General features: G+C 36.4%; 1 protein-coding gene across 3 annotated transcripts in view; it reads right to left on the reverse strand.

Moving 5' to 3' along the window:
* Positions 1-23,799, reverse strand: part of MORC1 (MORC family CW-type zinc finger 1) — a 190,452-nt gene that overhangs the window by 149,753 nt on the left and 16,900 nt on the right. For all 3 annotated transcript variants that reach the window (XR_004811644.2, XR_003147905.3, XM_025478165.3), the window contains exons 7-9: positions 19,939-20,098; positions 17,790-17,895; positions 790-915 (exon numbers count right to left, since the gene is read on the reverse strand). Coding sequence is in view for 1 of the 3 variants with exons in the window: in XM_025478165.3 (XP_025333950.3) it covers positions 790-915; positions 17,790-17,895; positions 19,939-20,098 (392 nt within the window). In the remaining 2 variants the exon portion in view is untranslated. The remainder of the gene's footprint in view (positions 1-789; positions 916-17,789; positions 17,896-19,938; positions 20,099-23,799) is intronic.

Consider the following 23,799-nt stretch of genomic DNA (forward strand, 5'->3'; position numbering starts at 1 on the left):
GCTTTGGATAATCTTTGGATAACTGTTTTGGTGAGTAAATGAAGACCATCCAGGAAGAATACACACACACACACACACACACACACAGACTGTTATGATTGCATATATAGTTGGGCAAGGTAAATTTTATAATATGTAAATGTTGGCTTCTAAAAAGTTTATGTTGGTACAAACCTCCGGTTACAAAATAATTAAGTCATGGGGATGTAGTATACAGCATAGTTAACAATACTATATTGCATATTTGAATGTTGCTAGTGATTAGATCTTAGAAGTTCTCATCACAAGAAAAATTTGTAACTATGTCTGGTTATGTATGTTAACTAGTTCATGGTAAAATATAAGTGAACCAAATTTGTGTTTATAAATATGTTCATTCTACACATAATATATACACACATATATGTATGATTTAATAGTTCAAATACCTTGGGTAAACAGAACACATAGTGAACTATGATTTTTTTAATGGAACTTATCATAAACAAAGAACCTAGGATTCATAAAACAATAAATTCCTACTTGGAATGATTCTCTAACTTCAGAGAGTTCACGGCAGTGTGTTGTTATTATGGCCAAATATTTGTTACACATGATTACTCTTCAGCAAACCTTTCAGAGGCAGTCTGAATTTTATTTACAAGAGTATAAACCTTGCCATCAAATTATAAAATCTTACTATCAAATTGTAAAATTCTTACTATCAAATCACCTTGACAATTTGGGGAAGGGGCAATATTGATTTTATAATAAAAACTCTATGAAGTTAATTGAAAGAAAGTGAGTTACCTGGGTCTGTAGAGGCAATAGCACAGGTGTTTTGTTTTAACTCTTTTGGCCTGAATGAATATTCTCATCCAAGGTTCAAAATACAGAACAGATGTGTAGGCTCTGAATGACCATCTCTCTGGAAAACTAGAATAGAAAATATCAAAAGGCACACTGTAGAGGATGCACCAGCAAATCTTGCAATACTCACATACCTCATTAGGCAGGCTTCTAAATACAAAGGACTATATAAATCACCTATACTTTGATTAGAACTGAATTTTTGTTGGCAACTGATGCTAAGTAGATGTACACCAGCAATAGAAAATACACTATTCATTAAAGCTATTGGATCAAAAGGGTAAAACCAATTCAAACAAACAAAACTATGCCCCTGTTCAAAAATAACAGGAGGGAAAAAAAAATCTAGGCCCCCATGAATAAGAAACATTTCCATGAAGTTACTATAAACAGAGAAATACAATAAAAATGTTTAATTTGCATAGGAAATCATGAACAATAAATATTAAACTTCATTCTGTAAGTGCAATAAGTATTAAGTATTTATGGCCAGCTGAGGGGAGAAGTCTGATGATGTGGTGAGTGAGAGAGGAGAAAGGAGAAAATTAAAGGACAGAAAGGCAATAAAGCAGGAGCAGACATAACGTAAATAGACTTGTGAAGGAAGCTACCCTTGTAAAACCACAGGTTGCTGGGAAATCACTGTGTTGCTGTATACTAACTCCAGGGACGCTCCCTATTAGAGCCCATTTATGAACTGTAAATCCTCTCCAATTAGATGAGAAATAAAGATCAAAAACAAGCCCAGCTGTGCTTGGGAAGTAGTGTTCTTTATCTACTGGGCCCCAGAAAACACTACTATGAAGGGTACAAGGTCAAACAGAAAGGAGGGAGCCCTACGCCCACCATGTTTACAATCCTACTTCAGTCCAGAGGGAGACAAAGATGATGAAAAAAAAAAAAAAACAGAAAGCTTGTCTAAGGGGGACTGCTCAACAGAGTCACAGACCACTGCCAGTTACTCCATAAGAAAGGACAGAGCTTTAAGGAATTTCCCAAAATGAAGATAAAGCCGGTAAGAAATCCAAAGATTTCCTGGCTGGTCATAAGTTCCTTTAGGAATTCTTTTAATTGTTTAAAAAGAAATTATTTTCAAGAAAGACTTGAGTAGAATTTCCCAATAAATATATATATAAAAGTATCTGGTCCATGGCTATTATTCCATAAATACTACTGTATCTTGAACATGACCAGAGAAGCTATCTGCATTATGGTATAGCACCATAATACCATGGGTGGCTTTTACTACACCAGAAGTTACAGTCAAGTAAATCCTCACCTGTTAAAAGAAAAAGGGGGGAAAAAGTGTCACCTTGGGACACTATAAATACTCCAAGGGCTTCAAATCCTTTCTGGATCTCTTGATTAAAAATTGCCCTTAGAACCAGTAGCTTTCTTTGACTCTCCTAAAAGCTAACATATTTCTGTCATTTGAGAGTAAAAGTCAAAAGTAATTCAGAGCCAAGTTTGAGAATTTGAGAAATAATGATGAGAGATCAAATTGGGCTAGACAAGTTTAGGTTTAAAAAAGACATTATACAAAAAATAAAAAATAAAAATAAAAAATAAAAAAGACATTATACAAAAAAAAAAGATACTATACAAAAACAAATAAGGAAACAAGTATTTCTACCATTTGATAGCTCACTTTTTGTCCTCATCCAATAAATATCTATAGGTAAACAGGCATAGCAGGTGTGCTGGTGATCCTCAGGATGTCCTCTATGTTAGGAAATTCACTGGAAGGGCTCATGGGATTTAGCACAGATCCTTGGCGATCTGGCCACCACTTAACTTGGGCAGTGGTGGGCAGCCCCACCAAGTGCCAGCTGTAGTTAGTGTAGGCATTGAGGATCACTCTCAGTTCTCTAGATATGGGTCAGGCTTTCTTATACCCATTCCTTGGCCATTTTTGGCTAACTCCTTTTACCCTCCTCACAGCGCAACTTGAGATCTCCTAACCTCTTTTTTTTTTTTTTTAAATTTTTTTTTTATTTATTTATGATAGTCACAGAGAGAGAAAGAGAGAGAGGCAGAGACATAGGCAGAGGGAGAAGCAGGCTCCATGCACCGGAAGCCCGATGTGGGATTCGATCCCGGGTCTCCAGGATCGCGCCCCGGGCCAAAGGCAGGTGCTAAACCGCTGCGCCACCCAGGGATCCCCGAGATCTCCTAACCTCTTAAAGCCTTCCCTCACTCTGCAAGATTGGGTGAATCATGTGGCTCTGGTGCTCCCCTTCTTCTTCTGTGACTCCCCATCAGAGCACTTGCCACTTAGTGGTGTGCCACTGTCACTATTTTTAACTAGTTTACAACCCCTCCAGGTTGTAAACCCACGAGGCTAGCATCCTCATCAATAAATACTTGTTGCATCAATGATATTTATTCAGGACTTTCTTGGCTTAATTTAGAATGAACAACAGGGAGTTCCCTTTACAAGAAAGACTTTTAATGATTGATCATCTTCAATGATGATACTATCAATTTTTTATAAATAAAGCCAGTTACTACGGAAGCTGAAATAGAAGTGTACTACGTTATCTTCAAAAGATGTAAGAAAAAAAAAAGATGTAAGAAAAAAAATACTGTTATTTTCCACCAACCAGGAACTACTTCACATATTTTTCTCAAGGAGTGTTCTCTTGTTTGCTTTCTTTTCTGTCCTGAATCTTGCCAGAAGTGCCATATCTCTTCATCTGTATCTCTCTCTCATTTTTCTATTTAACTGGCTATAATCAACTAAAGAAAGGAAGAGAGGGTGCTCCCCCCCAACAGGTGCATGCACAGTCACATGATAGATATGGGGAAGTAAGAGTGTTTTAAGCCAGAAACTGGCTTGAAAGTTTGTGGAATATAACAGCAGATGGAATAGTCTATGCGTTTGTCCCTTGCTCAGCATTTGGGAATTCTTAAGAAGTCTCTAAATCAGTCTCCAGCTGTGGCTGTGGCCTCGGTGTGGCCTCTTTCTTCTCCCCATCTATCCACAATGTTTTGTTGCTGTTTTAAGTGTTGCTCCATATGTGGCCTATCATGGGTAGGTTGGTGTGGTCACCAAACTGTAAAGGACAGGAAAGGAACCAGAAAGAGAGGTCTTGTGGCCGTATCATATCTCCTTTATCTACTAATTCAGATTCTCTGTGGCTGGAGTCTGAGAATGTAAATTTTTTTAAGTTACCCAGGTGATTCCTTTAACTCTGCAAGTTTTGAGAATCACTGCTTGGTAGACATGCTGGACAGGGCAGTATGTAAAAATGGTTGTCTGAAAGAGAGAAGCAGTATTTGGATATAGGACACCCTCTACATCTATCCACAATGGGTACACAGACAACGGACTCCCATTGAACTGCCCTTGTAAGGTCCACAGTTGACAAAAATGACTCTAAACTCCAGGCAATAAGTTAGATTCCTTTTGGAATAGCTCAGAAGTGCCATATTTTTATTCATGAAAATACTGCATATTATAACCAAAATTGTTTTCTAAATTTATTGCTAAAGTCCCTACAAAATCTCTGAGGAGTCCTTAAAGTTGAAATTAACAAGGCCTATATTATCTTGAATATAAGGAAGTTCATAAAGATTTTTAACTAGTTTAGATTCTGAACTATGAAGGGGCTAACCAAATTTAATCTTAAGGTGGATTATACCTAAGAGAAATGTCAACTCAAAGAGGTAATTTAAAAGAAAAGTTATAAGCTATGCAAAGTAATGAAAGTGCTTCTGTCATAACCATGCTATGGCAAGCAGCACATTATAATTTGAAGCTGTAACTTCAGTTAAGACATAAACTAGAGACATTATGGAATGCTGCCCAATGACTGTCAATTTAGGAACACACTGGCAATGTGGCATCTAATTTCAACACATTACTTAGCACAAAATTTCAACTCCATTATTCCACATTATATCATCACTCTCAGCGTTGTTTTTTAAGATGGGTTCCTCCAGTTGCCTGAGATCCTAAGCCATGATGGATTCCAGGGGTATGACAAGCCCCTTCAGTGACAATTCAGTGACAATTCCATGACATGCCTTTTTTACTAGAGTCTATGCTTTCTTGCATTTTCTCATAAAGCTGAATATGTAAAATACTTATAATCTTAAAAATACAAGTCACAAAAGCAACATGGCACAGGGAAATCACATGCATAATAGAACAGGTACAATGTTCACATGGTCTTAACCCCTAAAAGGGAATCAGGGAAAATGTTATAGAAGTGATCAAGTCTTCACAATTTGGAACCCAAAAGAAATTTCAAAGGTAACAGGAGCACTTCACAAAATTTCCCAAAATCCCCTCTTGCCCCTAATCTCCAATGATCTTCAAGGATAGAGGAGAGTAGAAGCCACTACTAAGAGCGCCAGTACCATCTAATGAAAGTAGATACTTTCACACATCCTTAGAAAATTACCTAGACATTGGCATTCAATTCAGTTTACTTGAATTCACTTGTTGCTTGTTATATATCAGACACTGGGTTAGTTTCCAAAGTACTATAACAGTAGTGCCAAAAAGAAGTGTTGTAGGCAAAAGCAGAGTGGAGGCAACTAAAATGCATTTGGAACCTCCATGTGCCAGGTACTATGCCTATTCTATTTCTACAGCATTGATACTAAGTAGATGATGCTATATACACAGTCTCATTTTGTAGATGTAAACACTGAAGTTGAAGTTCAGAGACCATAGATAATTTATCACTAGAATGAAAGCTCTCCCAATAGAATTCAAGCCATTTTGGGGCAGAGATATTTGTGTTTTTTTCCCTAATATATCACCCAGCTCCTAAAACAGGGTCTGACAATAAATATCTACTGAATGAGTGAATGCAAAATGAATCCATCTACAGCAAGCTACTCAAGGGGAAGAACCAGGACTGGAAACCAGTTCTAAGCAACTATAGAGCCCATTCTTTCTATAATGTACCAGGTGCTTCCAGGGAGGACTGGCCTGAGGAACGGTGCTGCAATGTGACTTGGAGTGGGCATCAGAGGATCAACAGCCGCACCTCCCAGGACTCTCCTGCCTGTGAGCTTGAGGTTCTGGTTCTTTCAACTTAATGGACAGAACTGGATTCAAGGGTCTGGTGTCCACATTTTTAAATTTTGTTTGTACCTTACTAGACACAGGAAAAGTTAATATGGCAATAGACTGCAAATGCCCCTCCCCACAATCTTCAGTTTGGCTTCATGTTTCTGCTGACAGATCATGCCATTACATATAGGACTATTTAAAAAAAAATCAAAGACATAGACAGAATCAAGTTGGGAACTATGAACACATACTTGTCTCTTGCCAACAAAGAATAGTAAGGAGCCCTGTGTGCCTAGAGAGGAGTGGAACAAGTAGTCAGATTACAGAGGACAATATCACATAGGATACAGCAGAGCATTATAAAGACCTTCACTTTCCCTCTGAGTGTAAAGAGAAGTCATAGGGAACTCTTGTCTAGAGAGTTTTTTAAAGACTGCTCTGGCTGCTAGAATCGCAAGGTTGGCATAATTTTCAAAGGATGAAAGGGTGGGAGCAAAGAGACCTGCGGCTTGGTGGAAGGCCCTCTAAAATAACCCCCGGGGAGACTTGACAGTGGGCTAGACAAGGATAGCAGTAGAGGAGATGCTAAATGACTAGGTCTAGATCTATTTGAAGGCAGAACCAATGTGAAATAAGCAAGTTAGAAGTCCCCCAAGAATATGCAGGACAAGATTCCTGAGTATGAAGAATTTTTAAAAAGTCAAAACCCACAGATAGACACTTTGTGGAATTTCATTTAAAGTTAAGAGAACTCCTAAAAGCTATTTGGTGTGGGGGTGGGGGAAGGAATGAGTAATTTACAAAAATTCAGTAATGACATCTACATCAGACTTCTCATTAACAACATGAATTCAAGAAGTCAAATGAGCAATAGTGCTGATGGAAACTTTAATTTTTTTTAAAGTAGGCTCTACGCCCATTGTGGAGCCCAACTCTGGGCGTGAACTCACAACTCTGAGATCAAGACAGGTCTAAGACCAAGAGTCAAATGCTTAACCTACTGTGCCACCCAGGTGCTCCAAAACACTGATTTTTGAATCAATGTTTCTTTATTCATTTAAACAAATATTAATAAGGAAAGGAAAAATATAGACACTTTTAAGGATACAAGTTTCCAAAAAACTTACCTCCAATGTACTCTGAAATAATTATTTGAGGATATAACCCAGCAAATGAACTAATGAGTGAATAAAAAGATAAAGCATGAAAAATGGTGTGGTAAGCAAAGAAAAATAATATATCTTATTAATTTAGTCTAAATAACTATTTATGCAGGGTATGATATAATATTGTTATAAATAAATTCAAACAGAATAATAATCAGAAAAGGTAGAACTGGTATGGAAGCATATTAATTAACTCTACACTATGATAAGAAAACTAAATTTAGATATGTTTATTTAAAATGTAAGGTAATCCACTGTGAAAAACAGAATGGAACAAATAATTTTCAAATACTGAAATAGAAAAAAAAAATGAAACTTCCTTCTTGGCAAAAAAAAAGAAAATCACAAATCAACCAATCTCACAAAGGGGGAGAAAAAAATTAGAACAAAATTAAACAAACAAACAAACCCAAGACCAAACCAATGACAACCAAAGAACCAAATTAAATATAAAACGTAAAATGAGAGGGCAAAGTCCAGCCATAGCAGATGTCATAAACTAGATAAATTTCCTATTAAAAGATAGAAGCACCTAGACTGAGTCACAAATCTAGTTATATGCCATATATGAGACAAATTGAAAATTAAACACACTGTTGAAAAAAAAAAAAACACACTGTTGAGAATAAAACAGTAGAAAAATATATGGTAAGAAAAGTTAACCAAAATCAAGCAAACATAGATTAATGTCAGACAAAAATAGAAACAAAGTTATTAAAAAGTATTAACTGGAATACAGAGGATATTTTATATTGATAAAGGTTCCTTAAGATGTGTATGTGCCATAGATCTAATGACTCAGAAACATATACAGCAAAAATTAGAATAAAAAACAATATAGGACAAAAACATAGGCGCTATAAGACTCACTGCTCTCAGAAATTGAGAGATTGAATAGGAAAAAGAAATAGAAGAGCTGAATAATTAAAAGCTTGATGTTACAGAACCTTTTTCAGAGATTCACAATTTTTCCAATGTTTAAAACATTAGGCCACAAGAAATCTCAACAAATTTCAAGGAGCAGATATAATGCAATCTACAGTCTCTGATCACCATATAATAAAATCAAAACAATAAAAGGATATTTGACACCACCCCCCAAAAATCTATGTACTTGTAGATTTTTAAAATACTTTTTAAAAGTAACTCTTGAGCTAAAGAGAAAATCAAAATGGAATTTATAAACTATTTACAAATAAGCAATAATGAGTAAATCTTAAAAAGCTGGGGGGGCCGCCTGGGGGGCGCAGTTTGTTGAACTTGGTTTTGGCTGGGGTTGTGATCTCAGAATGGTGGGATGAGCCCTGCATTGGGCTCCACACTCAGCAGGGATTCTGCTTCTCTCCCTCTAACCTTCCTTCCACTCGCATGCTCTCTCTGCCTATCTTTCAAATAAATAAATAAATAAATAAATCTTAAAAAAAAAAAAGGAAAGAAGCAATAATGATAGTTCTACTTTTGAAATCTGTAGAATAGAGCCATAATGCAGGAGGTGGGGCTAGGAGGATGCATAAAAGCCTCAGTTTAGTTTAGCAAATGAGGTTGAAAGTAAACAAATAAAAGATACACCTCAAGGAAGCAGAAAAAGTAAAATAAATCCAAAGAACATAGGAGAAAATAAGAAATATACAATATAAACCTAGTAGACTTAAAAAGAATCCAGAATTATTTTGTTTCTAAAGACATTTGAAACAACTAAATCTCTCTGGCCAAGAAAAAGAGATGGCCTAACATGCAATAAAAGTAGTAAAAGTGGATATAACTATAGGATTGGATAAAACAGAAATTTGATAAGAATATTTTATCAACAAATTTACAAATCTAAATAAATATTTTTATAAGAAATTATAAATGACAAATTTGACCCAAGAATTTTTTTAAAAGACTTATTTATCTATTCATGAGAGAGAAAGGCAGAGACATAGGCAGAGGGAGAAGCCAGCTCCTCACAGGGACCCCGATGTGGAGCTCAATCCCTGATCCCGGGATCACACCCTGAGCCGAAGGCAGATGTTCAACAGCTGAGCCACCCAGGAGTCCCTTGACCCAAGAATTTTTTTTTTTTAATTTTAATTTTTTTTTTACATTTTTATTTATTTATGATAGTCACAGAGAGAGAGAGAGAGGCAGAGACACAGGCAGAGGGAGAAGCAGGCTCCATGTACCGGGAGCCTGACGTGGGATTCGATCCCGGATCTACAGGATCGCGCCCTGGGCCAAAGGCAAGCGCCAAACCGCTGCGCCACCCAGGGATCCCGACCCAAGAATTTTAAAATATGAATAGATTAACAGTTATAGAACAATTCAAAAGTAGTGAAAGTAAAAACAAAGACAGTGATAAGACCACAGATTTTTCAGAGAATATCTACTAAACCCACAGGCAAACAACAGGCTCATTTTATGTAAACTCTTCCAAATCAACAAAAGAGGTGAAAAACTTCTCAACTCACTCTACCATAATCTGTACACCAATACTAAATAAAGTAGGTATAATAAAGGCATAATTATAGCCCAGTCTCATGTGTAAGCATAAGGGAAAAAATATTACATAAAATACTAGTGAAATTAACACAGTGAATACTACTACATCATGAACCATTAGGGTTCATTTGAGGAATGGAAGGATGATAGTTCAATATCACAACTTTACTAGAATAATATACTATTTAAACAGTTTAAAAGAGAAACAATGAAATCACCTCAACAGATGTCAAAAAGCATTGACTTAACACCAATTTCCTGATATGAAAAATAAATAAAAGTCACTCAATAAGCTAGAAATAAAATGACTTCCTCAGTTTGACAAAAGGCATTGATTAAAAGGAATAATAACTAGAACAAATATCACACCTAATGGTCAAAGATAAAAGAATTCCATTAAGATAGAAACAAACCAAAAATCATGTCTGTTATTACCACTCGGAGTTAAATAATTAGTTAGAACAAGAAAATAGAATAATAGAAATGAAGACACAAAACTATCATTATTTGCAAATAAAGCTTATAGAGAAAATCCAACTGAAAACTATTAGAATAAAAGAATTTAGTAAATGGTGAGATATAAAATCAATAGTCAAAAGTCAATGGTTTAGGAATGCCTGAATGGCTCAGTCTATTAAGCACCCGATTCTTGATTTTGACTCAGGTCATGACCTCAAGATCATGGGGTCGAGTGGAGTCTGCTTTAGAGACCCTCTGCCTCTCCCCCAACTTATTCATTCTCTCTCTCCAATAAATAAAATCTGTTTTTTTTTAAAGTCAACGGTTTTCCTTTCTGCACATTAACAATAATTAGAAAAAGCAGTGGAGAAAAAATCCTTTTTGAATGCCAAGAAGTCATAATACCTATGAACTTAATAAAAAATGTACAAGACCTATATGAAGATATAATAATATCTAACAATTATTGAGTATGCACTCTGTGCCAGGTAATGATCTAAGCACTTTTAAGTTCATACATCGCCTAAGCTTCATAACAACCCTATAATACTACTATTACTACTACTACTATTGTTATTGCCATTTTCAGATAAGTAAATTGAGGCTCTGTAGTATTAACTACTTTCCCTAAATTAGCACAGCTTATAGAACTATAAATTGAACTCAGATAGCCTAACTACCAAAGCCTGATTTTTTACTATGATATATATAATGATGTAGAACTCCACTCAACTATATAAAAGACTGAAATAAGAACAAAAACATAACTGTCAGTTCTTTCCCAATTAATCCATAAAGTCAATGGACTACCAATCAAAATCCCAAGAGCATTTTTTGTAATAAAACTTGAAAAGCTGATTTTGAAATTCATATGGAAAAGAACATCTGCAAGAACAATCATAATATGTTTAAAAGGACAGTGAAGGAGTACTTGCCCTACCAAATATCAAAACACATTATAAAGGCTATAGCAATTAAAAAGTTTTAATGAATTAAGAGCAGAAAAAATATATGAAAAGAACTAGGCCATCCGGAAACAGATCCATATATGATGAGAATTTAGTTTATATCATTAATGCATTTCAAATAAATAGTAAAGGCTGAACTATTTTAAAAGTGCTATATCCATTAGAAAATATTAATCTGTCCTACCTCATGTACACGCCATGCTCAAAAAATAAATTCCACATAGATTAAAAAGCTACAGAAATAAACTACAAATACTAAAAGAAAATATATTTGGTTAAGGAACATCTGAGTTTAGTAACACAAAAGAAACTCATAAAGAAAAATAAAAATATTGACAGATTTGACCTTAAAATATCAAAAATTTCTATTAGACAAAGGACAATACTAATGATATTAAAAGTCACGTGGAGAGAGAGGGAAGAGAGTGTATGTGGCTATAAAAGGCAAGAAGAAGGATCCTTGTGCTGATGTGTTGGTGGATTTGCACCAGGCTGGGTAGATTTCATCATTGTCAATACCCTGGTTGTGATACTGTATTGTAAGTTTAGCAAAGTAACAGCAATGGGAAACCTGAGCAAAGGGTACACAGGCTTTTTCTACATTATTTAACTGCTTAAGAGTTGATAATTATCTAAATACAAATTTTAATTGAAAAAAGTCAAATGTCAGAGCAGCTAGGTGGCTCAGTTAAGCACACAATTCTCAGTGTTGGCCCAGGTCATGATCCTGGAGTCCTGGGATCAAGTCCTCCATTAGCTCCACACTCAGTGGAGAGTCTGCCTGAGATTCTCTTTCTTTCTCCCTCTGTGCCTCCCTGCTGCTTGCTTGCTTGTACTAGTGTTCTCTCTCTCTCGCTCTCTCAAAAATAAATAAATCTAAAAAAAAAAAAAAAGACTAAGTGTCAGACTGGAGAAAATATTTTCCTCATATTTAACATCCAAAGTAATAATAGCTAGAACCAAATAAAAGTTCCTAAAAAAAAAATCAATAACACTACATAATAGAAATATACAAATAAAAGTGAAAGATACAAGCGAATTATGGAAGCAAAGTAAGCATCCACAAAACATTAAAATATAATTAATATTGCCAAAATCAGAAGAAAACAAAGCACAGAGAAATAATCTACCTGGCAAAATTTTTAAGGTTTGATTACATCGTATCTTAGTGAAAATGGGGCATTGACAAAACTCAGTTCATTGGTTAGGTGCACAGACAGTTTAAGCTTTTTGTACAGTAATTTAGTACTATCTATTTAAATTTAAAATTACTACCACTTAATCTGGCAATATTATTTCTGAGAATTGATAATAAAGAAATAGTTGTGCAAGTGCCCCAAAATAGAACCATAAAGATCACCATTGTTAAAATAGTGAAAAAGTGAAGTCAGTCTAAGGGCCCATGAGTTTTGAGGTACAATACATCAATGTAAAATAACTGAATATTACAAAAAAGTGTTATATACCAATGTATAGTAATTTATTGCTTCACATCCATTTTTAAAAAGTCATTTTAAAAAAGAGGAATACGATTATCCAATGAAAGAAACCAGGATTCCTTGGAGGAATGGTCAATTGTGTTACAGCAACAGAAGTATAATATGAGCCTGGAATATCTTATGATGCTGAAAATGTTCAAAAATGATGGTGATATGTCAAAAGAACACAAAAGCCAGCTTGAACAGGCTCCCAGTAGCCAATTCTAGGACAATTTTAACCACAAAATTAATACTGATAGTAACAGATTATTACCCTTAAAATTAAAAGGAATGCATGGGTCCCTGCTGTGCATAAAGAGAAAAAGAGGGAGAAGATGAATGATGAAGCAAATGTGATAGGATATCACCATCTGGGGAAGCTGAGGCAAAGATATATTGGAATTCTTTGTATTATCTTTGCAACCCTGTTGGAAAAGTTGAAATTATTTCAAAAGAAAGAGCTAAGGAGAAAAAAGGTATGAATTTAATATAAACTGAAAAATACTGAAAAATCTAGATGATATACTTAAAGATCCCAAGCTGCAAAATTATTTCTATAGTAGAAGAAAGACTGGAGGGGTTGGGGTAGAAAATGAGAAAGCACTGTTATACTGATTTATGTATTTATGCACATTTGAGTAGATTTGAATACACTCATATCTGTGTACTACTTAAGGCCCACTCCACCCTCTGCCCCAAAGACTACTGTCCCTGGAGCAGGGGCTGGGCCACCAAGAAGACCAAAGTGAAGAGTGAGATACAGGAGAGCGTAAAACTTACACTTGGATCCAGGATTTGGCGGCATACCTTCTATGAAATTTCAAGATCTCGATTATGAAATTATAATTCTATACTGGTATCCACATAAAGAATTCTATGTCCTGGGATGCTCGAGTGGCTCAGTGATTGAGCATCTGTCTCCAATTCAGGGTGTGATCCCAGGATCCAGGATCAAGCCCCAAATCAGGCTCATTGCAGGGAGCCTGCTTTTCCCTCTGCCTATGTCTCTGCCTATCTCTCTGTGTCTTTCATGAATAAATACATAGAATCTTTAAAAAAAAAAAAAAGAATTCTAAGTCCTATGAATTAAATTTAAAACATCTGAATTAGAGTCATTCCATACCTGCTGTCCACACAGACTCTCTGGGTAAGGAATACCGAAGGAGAATTATAGCTCTGTCGATTTTGCAGACGCCAACTTATACTAACCCCACGTGAGGCATCTTAAACCCTCCCATCTACCACCTGTCATCTCCATTTGCTCAGTCCTACTGTATTCAATCAATAGGGGACCTCTGCAAATTACTCTGATTTTAATCATCTGTGTGATTGTTACTAAAAGCTACTAACAGCCATCAGGGAGAAGGAAAGAACAAAGTAACTTGATTTTGTTTTGACTACTTCAAAGGGTGGGGGGGACTTGGGAGGGGGTAAAATTTGCAAAAATTTGAGATGTGGGACATGGTCCAGAGTTCCAAAAATTACAACATAAACTAACAAACATTGTCTAAGCTCTGAAGAAACATCTTGTTTCCCATCATTAGTTCAGTATTATTTTCATTAATATTCCATATTCTCACCCCTTCCCCTGCCACTTTGTTCCAAAGTCTTAACTTTCTTTTGATTCCTTCCAAAGTTATTTTTCATGTTGTCTTCTTCCCTTCCCTTCCCTTCCCTTTTAGGCACTTTGCCTAAATTTAACATGGCAGATTCTTTCCCTGCGGATACAGCCCACTTTCTGCATATCACCCTGAAACTATGTATGATTCCCTGGCACTCTCCACATGCCACATTCACAGATTCAAATTCTGATTTAATATATCACACGTTAAATACAGACTTCTGCTGATTCTGAAATTCTGAGATGACTTATCTATCTACATAATTTTTTTTAATTTAAGTGAAAACAGGTTGTCTTTACAGTGATGTTGCCAAAGCAAATGCTACTGCCTCTGTGCTTGAACATCACTCCTAATGAAATTTTCATGAGGTTACTGTCATCTTGAAACAAGGCCCCGCTGATGGTTGGATGATGGTTGTAGACCCTCATCCCAAAGCCTTAGCCCGAAGCAAAAAAAGGGTTTGGATTGCAATTCAAATATTCACAATAACTGTATGAAGATTCAGACACTTTGACTCAGTAGTTCCCTTCCAGGGAATTTGTCTTAAAAAAAAAAATTCAAAAGAAGAGAAAAATCCATCTGCCAGAAAATGTTTATTTCAATATTACCTATAAATAATGTGAAACAGTGAGACCAATGCTACCATCCAAAAATATAGAAATCGTTATGTAAGTTAGAATGAATCAATTTAATGGACTATTATAAAACCACTTAGTAAGAAATCATTATGAAATGAGACTTACCAAGACTACATAATAACAAAGTTCAGAAACAAATTGTAAATGAAAAAAGGAAAATGAGGAATCACACTTAAAAAACATTAGAATCGAATAACAAAAATTAATAATCAGGGCAGCCTGGGTGGCTCAGAGGTTTAGCACTGCTTCAGCCCAGGTCGTGATCCTGGAGATCCAGGATCGAGTCCCACGTTGGGCTCCCTGCATGGAGCCTGCTTCTCCCTCTGCCTGGGTCTCTGCCTCTCTCTCTCTCTGTGTGTCTCTCATGAATGAATAAATAAAATCTTTGAAAATAAAATAAAAACTACAGGAAACAAAATATTTTTTAAAAAATTCATAATCAATTATGATATATAAATTATTTTCTTTAAAATTTTTTAAAATATTGTTTCACTTTTGACTTTATAGTAAACCAAACAGGTAGGAAAAAAAACACAGAAAAAAAGCTGGAAAGCTTGAATTTTCCTATTTCTATGTAGAAAATTAAATTATTTTCAGAATCAGCAGGACCACACCATCTAACACCAAAGGTGGAAATTGCCTAGTTGCAAGGTTTGAAACTTGTTTTGAACAGATGAAGAATCATGCCCAATGACTTTAAGGGGACACAATAACCACAAGAAAAAGAAGGGGCAAAGGAGTTATTACATTGTAAACTACTTGTTCTCGAAACCAAGATAATATAACTGTACTTGATTAGAAGTTCAAAAATCAGAAGTCATAAATGGAAGAAGAATCAGAAAAAGATCCATCTTCGACTAGAGTATTCTTTCAGCTGCAAGAGTCAACGTTTTTCTAGTCCCTTCATGAAGAGGAATTGGGTGTTAATGTCAGAGCTCACTGACTTTTCAAAGGGGAAAACTATACATCATTCCCCCACAGAAGGTGATACTGCTGTCCCTCCTTGACACTATTGTGAGACTCCTCAGAAGCCGTGAAATGTATAGATGGCACCGTTGGCAGAGAAATGATGTCTCCTCTTTACGACAATGCATCCTCATAAAAATCCCCCACCCTGCCTTTAAAAGGGTTTTCTTATGATTAAACTACAAACAAATGTTGCTGAAAGACCAAACAAACAAAAAAGAAATCCAATGTGGTCAACATTCCAAAATTAAATTATACATATCCTGGGTCTGATCCATTTTCTTCATTTTGTGATTAAAGCTTAAATGGCTTAAGAAGCTTCTGACTCGATTAAACAATCTAGAAACAGTAAGAACTTTTTCCCAAAGAAATTAGCTGTCAAATTATTTCTCTAATAATGTATGTGTTTCCTGATGCTGGTGCTGAAATGCCAAGGCACTCTGACAGATAACTGTTTGAAAACTTGGGCTCTAAGCTTTTAAATAGCATGAGATGTTGGGTTTGGATACAGCTGTTAGGCAGAAAGGCTGGGCCAACAGGGGAGGGGGAGGTGGTGACAGAGGTGCCAGTAACAGTTCTGCGCCTCCTTTCTGATATCGGCGTGTTAATGCTGCCAAAAGGGTCCCCAGCATTTGTACAACAGTAATGAGACTGGATTTTTTTTTCTTTTGGAAAAAAAAAATACCTTCATTTCTGTGTAAATTAAGAATTACTGTTATAACAATGAAATGAAGAAAAATGTAAATTAGAAAAAAGTAGGAAAGATCATCTGAAAGTACGTTATCAAACGTTACATTTTCAAACTGGGGATGGGACCTTCAAATTTCACCTCAAAGACAAAAGTAAAAGAGGTTCTTTGTCAAGTTTATGTAGTTACTCAGGTCTCAATATCTTAATCTAAAACTGTGTGGTCCAATGTGGTAGCTACTTGACCACATGTGTCCAAACTGCTGCATGCTATGTAAAACACACACTAGGTTCCAAGGATTTAGTAGATAAAAAAGAGTATAAAATGTCTCATTAATATTTTACATATTAAAATTACACTTTACACCAGATTAAATAAAATATTATTAAAATTAATTTGACCTTTTCCTAATGGGGCTACTAGAAAATTTAGACTTCATATATGGTTCATATTTGTGGCTCTCATTATATTTCCATTGGACAATACCAGTATTTAATTAAAATGAATCAGATTGGGAGTAACTGGGTGGCTCAGTCAGTTAAGTGTCTGCCTTCAGCTCAGGTCATGTTCTCAGCGTCCTGGGATGGAGCCCCACATCGGGCCCCTCCACCTGCTCATGCTTTCATGCTCAATCTCTCTCAAATAAATAAAATTTATTGTTATAAGATTTTTAGATCAAATAAGATTGAATTTAACTCCTTCCAATCCCTTCCAGCTCCAGAGTTCTCACACTAAGAGACCATGGGCTCAGGCTGGTAAGTTTCAAATACAAAGTTATTTTAGAGAAATTTAAGTTTAGACATTGTTTCATTATTTCTCCACACTTTTTACTCATGTTCTCCCATTCCTTATTCTGTCTCCTTATTCTCCCATTCCTATGGATCCCTAATAGCCAAGAAAAATGAATGTGTCATTTTTTTTTTTACTTGTAAACTGCAAGTATGAAGTTCATAGGGTCATTCTGAACTGTCAGTTGATCATATTTCTTTTTGCTTCGTACCATACTGATGCTCATTTTTAATGATATGCCATGAATAATGAACTCTGAAGGGTTTTTTTCAGTTTTAATATTCATAGAATAGGAGTTTCAGAATTAGAGAAGCTTACAAGCATTATTCCAGTGGTTCCCAAGTGTGCTGCTACCTCTGAATCACCTGGGGAACATGTGAAAAATACTGATTCCTTGTCCTGATAACTGGAGCTCAGCAGAGTCTGGGATAAGACAAGATCCTATACTTCTTAAGAAGCTCTCCAGGTCATCCAGAGGGTCAGCCAGGTCTGGGAATCAGTGGTCTAGCCCCACTATTTCCTCTATAACTGAGATAAAATGAATTGCCCTAGTGCTAAGGCCAAGGGGCCTCAGACCTAGAGCCAGGATGCAGAGCTCCAAAGCCAGCTTGCTGCCATTATGGAGAGACATCCTGTCAAACACAGACACTACTCACTCCTCAAGGGCTCCAGCCACCAGTATATCTTCCTTGTCCGTCTTAACATCCAACTCTGGTTCTCCGCTAAGCAAGAGCTTCAAGTTATAAATAACCAGCAAAGTACCTAGCAGAGAAAAAAGGACATTTGACTTGTTGATACTTCACACTAAGTGTTAGTCATGGTGCTATTATCTCATCTACGGAATTAAGCCTACTCTAGACCAAATTTCCTTGCGTACTTCAGTAAATAATATGCTTGGATAAGTTCCAAGATATAAGTCTTACAGCAAATTCCATTCTCTGCCAAAGAGTGTTGAGTTTTTCTACATTATACTGCTTATTCCAATTCTATTCATTATAAGTCTCTCAATGTGGATTCTTAAACTTTGGCACTTTTTTCATAATTTGCATTATGAAAATTGTTAGGAGTCTGAGCTAAATTTGCATTATAGGTAAAGCTCTCGTCGGTGGAACTGAAATCAATGCACATAAGAACAAAGATGAATTTTTAAAATTTGTACAAATATGAAGAATTGCTTTAGCCCCTATTGTGGGTGTTGGCAAACTTTTTCTGTAAAAGGCCAGATAATAAACATTTCAGGCTTTGCAGGCCAAACGGTCTCTGTCACAACTAACTAATCACAACTCAACTCCAACATTGTAGCACGAAAGCTGCCACAGTGCATATAAATGAATGTGTGAGACTGTAGTCCACTAAAACTCTATCTACAGAAACAAGTATGGCTGGATTCGATCCTGCAGGCAGCAGTTTGCTGACTCCTGCCCCAAAGCATAGTTAACAGAATAATACAAATTCTTTACAAAATTGATTATGATACCAGCAGGATTGTCAGAGAAATTAAAAGAACAACCAACTATACTTCTCTTGGTAGTACTAAAACACAAGAGAGAACAGCACAGGACAGTGATTAAGAATGCCTGTGTCTAAATCCTGAATCAACCACTGATTTAGCAGTGCAATGACTGCAGATAAAGTTCTTAACCTCTTTGAACCTAATTTCTCTAATTTACAGTATATCTCATAAATTATTTTGAGAATTAAATGAGTTAATTTTTATAAAGCACTTAGAAAAATATTCAAAAAATAGTATACCCTTCATTAGTATTTACATGAATATTTTACAATTAAAAGTCAACTAACAAATTACATTAGTTTTCCTTAAAGTATACCACGTATAGGGACACCTGGATGGCTCAGTCATTTGAGCACCTGACTTTTAATTTCAGCTCAAGTCATGATCTTAGGGTTGTGAGATCGAGCCCCAGATTGGGCTCTGTGCTGATTTGCTGCCTGCTTAAGATTCTCTCTTCCTCTCCCTCTGCCCCTCCCCCACTGCTTGTACAAACACTCTCAAAATTTAAAAAAAATGAAATTAATATTTACTGAACTGCTACTAGATTTAGTCTAACACAAAAGGGAAAGGATGACAAAAATATCATTGTTAAACAAAATGCCACAAATTAGAGAAGAAATTTTGAAGGTAATACAAGCCAAGTCAGAAACAAATTTCTCAAAATTTGACTATAAACATTCCATAAATCAAAGAGTTGCAAAAAGGAAATGCACAGTTTTCTCTAGAGTAAGATTCTTCTTGTTCTAGATATGAAAGGTAGAAGTCTGGAGAAAAACTGACACTGAAAAATGTTAGTAGACTCAGTGCCTTCTACATGTTGAGTAGAAAGCTGGTACAGGCTGAAAGAATATAGAAATACAGAATATACAGAAAGATCTGTTAATTTGGAAAATGTCCACAAAGCTTTTGCTAACTCTCTGCCTCAGACAACTGGATTCACTGGCTTATACAATGCTAACTCTCTTATACACATGGGATCAACTCCTAACTTTGCTATGTAGTGCAGGGACTATGGATTCCCTATGGTCACAGACTATGTCATTGTCTTCGCATCCAGTCTGCACCAAGCTCATGCAAGTACAAATCATTCACCCAGTGTCAGGGACTTAGAGCTATTCATATTTGGATTCACTTAAGACAGAATTCATACGGATAAAATGAATGACTGCCCCCATGTGAGATCCTGCATGGTATTATAAATAGAAAAAATATAAAAGCATATGTAAAGTATCTTTTGAAAGACATTGAAGACAAATACTTTCAACAAAACTTCAGAGTTTTGATGATCTTACCACATTTCCCATAGATCACATCAAACTGCTGCATCAGTTCAGCTTCATTTCTAAATGGAGAGTACTTAAAAATTATAGACAATTCTATTGAGAAGTTTTGAGGATCATCTGTGACAGATTCTCTGGTTCTTGTTAACCATGAAGGTATTGGAACCACAACCTATATAAAAAAGAAAACACATCAGTTTACTATGAAATACACAAATAAATACCATCATCCTTTTGTCTGATCCTAATTCAGTCCATTCTTCATCTAGCCAAAATTACAAAACACAAAGTTAAGAGTTTAAGTTTATTCTTATTTACTTTAGTTTTATAAGAAAGAGACACATAACAATTATGTATACTTAGAGTTTTATTCAGAAATGCTCCATTGGGGATCCCTGGGTGGCGCAGCGGTTTGGCGCCTGCCTTTGGCCCAGGGCGCGATCCTGGAGACCCGGGATCGAGTCCCACATCAGGCTCCCGGTGCATGGAGCCTGCTTCTCCCTCTGCCTATGTCTCTGCCTCTCTCTCTCTCTGACTATCATAAATAAAAATTAAAAATAAATAAATAAATAAATAAAAGAAATGCTCCATTGTATGATGTGGGGACAGATGGAACCTACTTCAGCTCCTATTGAAATATGGGAAGGATGGTAGAGGAGTGCTAGGTGGTACCAGCACTCTAGAAGTTGAACAGTCCATGAAAGCATATCCAGGAAAATCAATCTGAGGCCAATGTTGGAAGAGAAAACCAGCCAGTTTACAATTCAGAATAAAAGGCTCAGAGACTGATGGCATGAGTTAACTCAGGAGGTGGGATCAAGGGAGAAGAGAACTGGAAGTAGCATCCGGAGCCCATCTGGCACTAGTGCCCCTATCTTCACAGAGACTGGATGCTTATTTTCTAGAAAGAATGGAACAAAGCCTTTCTAGATTAGAGGATATGTCAGGCACAGTTATTAGGGGGACATTACTGAGATCAGAGGGATGAAAAGCGTACACACTGGATGCCGAGAACCCAGATCTCATCTCTCATTTGGGTCCCAGAAAGCTCTTAGCCAAGCCTTCAGGCAGAAGACTGTAGGAGTCTTCCCTGAGATATCAGACTAGCCCCAAAGGAAAGACATAAAATTACCTTGAGGGTTTCCCAATAATACAGCACAGCTAGAGCTCACTACTGTGATGCTCACAGCTGCCAAGCCTCCAACCCCAATCCTACTCTCGCAGAGCTTTCAATCCAAATTTTATTGGAATACTCCTTAAAGTAGTCAGGATTGATAGCCATCTGAGAAAAGCCTCTAATATGATAAATATAGACCAAATAAACAGGCACAAGCAAAGCAAATCATTTGAAACAAAAACCATAGGAGGAAGATGAAAATTTCAGGGGAAAAGAAAAGTCAATCATTGTTAATATCTTTAGAGTGCTAAAAGGAAATATTGTATCCATGAAACAGAACTATATGTCTTTAAAAAAGAATATTGAGAGAATTTAAAAACACTTCTTGGAAATGAAAAATAGGACTATAGAAAAAAAATACATGAAAAGGTTGGAAGATAGATGTTAGAAAATCTCCCAGAGAACAAAACAAAAATATAAAGAACAGAAAATAGAAGGGAAAAGATAAGAGAATTAAAAAACTAGTTCCAGATGTCCAAGCGCTAAGAACAGAAGTTGCAAATATGAAAGGAAGAAAATTATTAAAGATTACAGAAAAACATCTCCTAATTGAAGGACAGGTATTTCCAGATTGAAGGTGTCCAATATGCAACCAGCACAATAGATGTGAATAGAGCTACCCAGAAGCAAAATACTTAAATCAGAACTTTGGAGACAAAGATGACTCTACTGACTTTTTTTTTTTTTTAAGATTTTATTTATTTATTCATGAAAGAGAGAGAGAGGCAGAGACACAGGCAGAGGGAGAAGCAGGCTCCATGCAGGGAGCCCGACGTGGGACTCGATCCCGGGTCTCCAGGATCGCATCCTGGGCTGAAGGCGGCACTAAACTGGTGAGCCACCAGGGCTGCCCTCTCTGACTTTAAAAAAATAGAAGCAGGGGGCGGGGGGAGAATATGTCACACACAGGACTCAGAAATTAAAATGGCTTTAGACTTCTCAATGACAATGCTAGAAATAAGAAAATGATGAAGCAATGGCTTCAAATTCCTGAGGGAAAATTCACTCCAACCTACAAATAACACCAACCCAAACTATCACTGAGTGCTCAGGTAGGTTAAAAATATTTTCAAGCACATGAAGTCTCAAAATACTTGACCTCTCATGCACCTTTACTAAGAAAGCTAACAGAGGATTGTTAACAAGGGCAGATCCTGGGAGGACAGTGGAACACTAGCCATGGAAAGCAAGAGCGAGAAGCAACACAGGAGAAGACTCCAGAGCAGAGTCTTCAGGAAGATGGGGCTCAGCCAAGCACAGCTGGAGACTGGGGTTAACATAGTGACAAAGACAGAAAACCCAACCAATATTTAGTGACAGTGGTAGGTACATAGAACACCAACCATACAACTAATAATTCCAAGGAAAAGAAAACATTGTGCAGAAAAAGGGAAAACCAGTTTATGACATGATAAAGTTGTGAATAGTGTTTATACAGACTTATAAATACTGAACATTAGCAGAAATAAAATGATAATGCAGATATGTTGAGGGTGGAGAACAGGAAAAGTGTGTATGTGTGATATGAACAGAGGAAATAATATATATAAATCCCTTTATAATGAGCAGTTATCATATAATACATCAAATCAAGAAGCAGTAATACCAGTATGTTATATAGAGACACACGGAAAAATACTGAAAAATAATCAGCTAAAATTGTTGAAAGAGACTGCCTGAGTAGAAGTGGAAATAGGAAGGGGTTGCCGGTTTCAGTTTAAAAAAAAAAAAAAAGGGGTAATGGCCCATTTTAGGAATGCTATAACCTCAGCTCTGGCCCAATTTTCCATGCCTTTACATACATAAATGGCAACATAAATACTTAAAGCATTGCTTTTCCTTATAGCAGTCTCCCATTCAGCTACTCCCTATTGCCTACAGATTGTTCCTTACCAGGCCCCCCTCCATTGCTGCCAGTGCGCATGCTGCACCCCTGCGGAACAACTTCACATCTCCACTGTCCTTCCAAATCCTATACTCCTGTCCAAGTGTGAGAGTTGCTGCACGCCACTTCTCTCCACATACCAGCCTTTCCACTGCGAAGGGAACTCTCTCCATAAAACCCTCATTGACCAATCAAGGCTCTCTAATCCCTCCATTTATCCCATTGCTTTTGACAATTCTGTAACAGCAGAAGTGCATACTCACTGGACAGAATTGTTTATAAACATCCTCATTTTGTTATGAATCCAATTCACATGCATTTGCCTATATTTTGTGACTACTTTGATGGTCAGATGATCTTTCACTGGTTTTCTCCCTGCCACAGGATCTAACCATGCTGGGTAGTTTGTTTACCTGCATTCGCTGTATTGAATTACACGGACATTCTGAATAGTAAAACTCAGATACTGCTAATTAATAAAGTACAGCTAGGTCATCAAATGGAGTTGAAATTATGGTCACTGGAGTTACAATTTTTACTCTATTTTGCACTCAGTTTCTTTAGATTTTGTATTCCTACCCTTTTAATCCAATATTTATTTTCATTATTTTTTTAATTTTTAAATTTTATCTAAATTAAATTAAATAATATATAACGTATTACTGGTTTCAGGGGGAGAAGTCAATAATTCATCAATCTTATATAACACCCAGTGGTTGTTATATCACGTGCCCTCCTTAATGCCCATCGCCCAGTTACCCCATCCTTCCACCCTCCTCCCTTCCAGCAACCCTCGGTTTGTTGCTTATGA

This window comes from Canis lupus, chromosome 33 (assembly GCF_003254725.2).
Source record: "Canis lupus dingo isolate Sandy chromosome 33, ASM325472v2, whole genome shotgun sequence".
Taxonomy (NCBI): domain Eukaryota; kingdom Metazoa; phylum Chordata; class Mammalia; order Carnivora; family Canidae; genus Canis; species Canis lupus.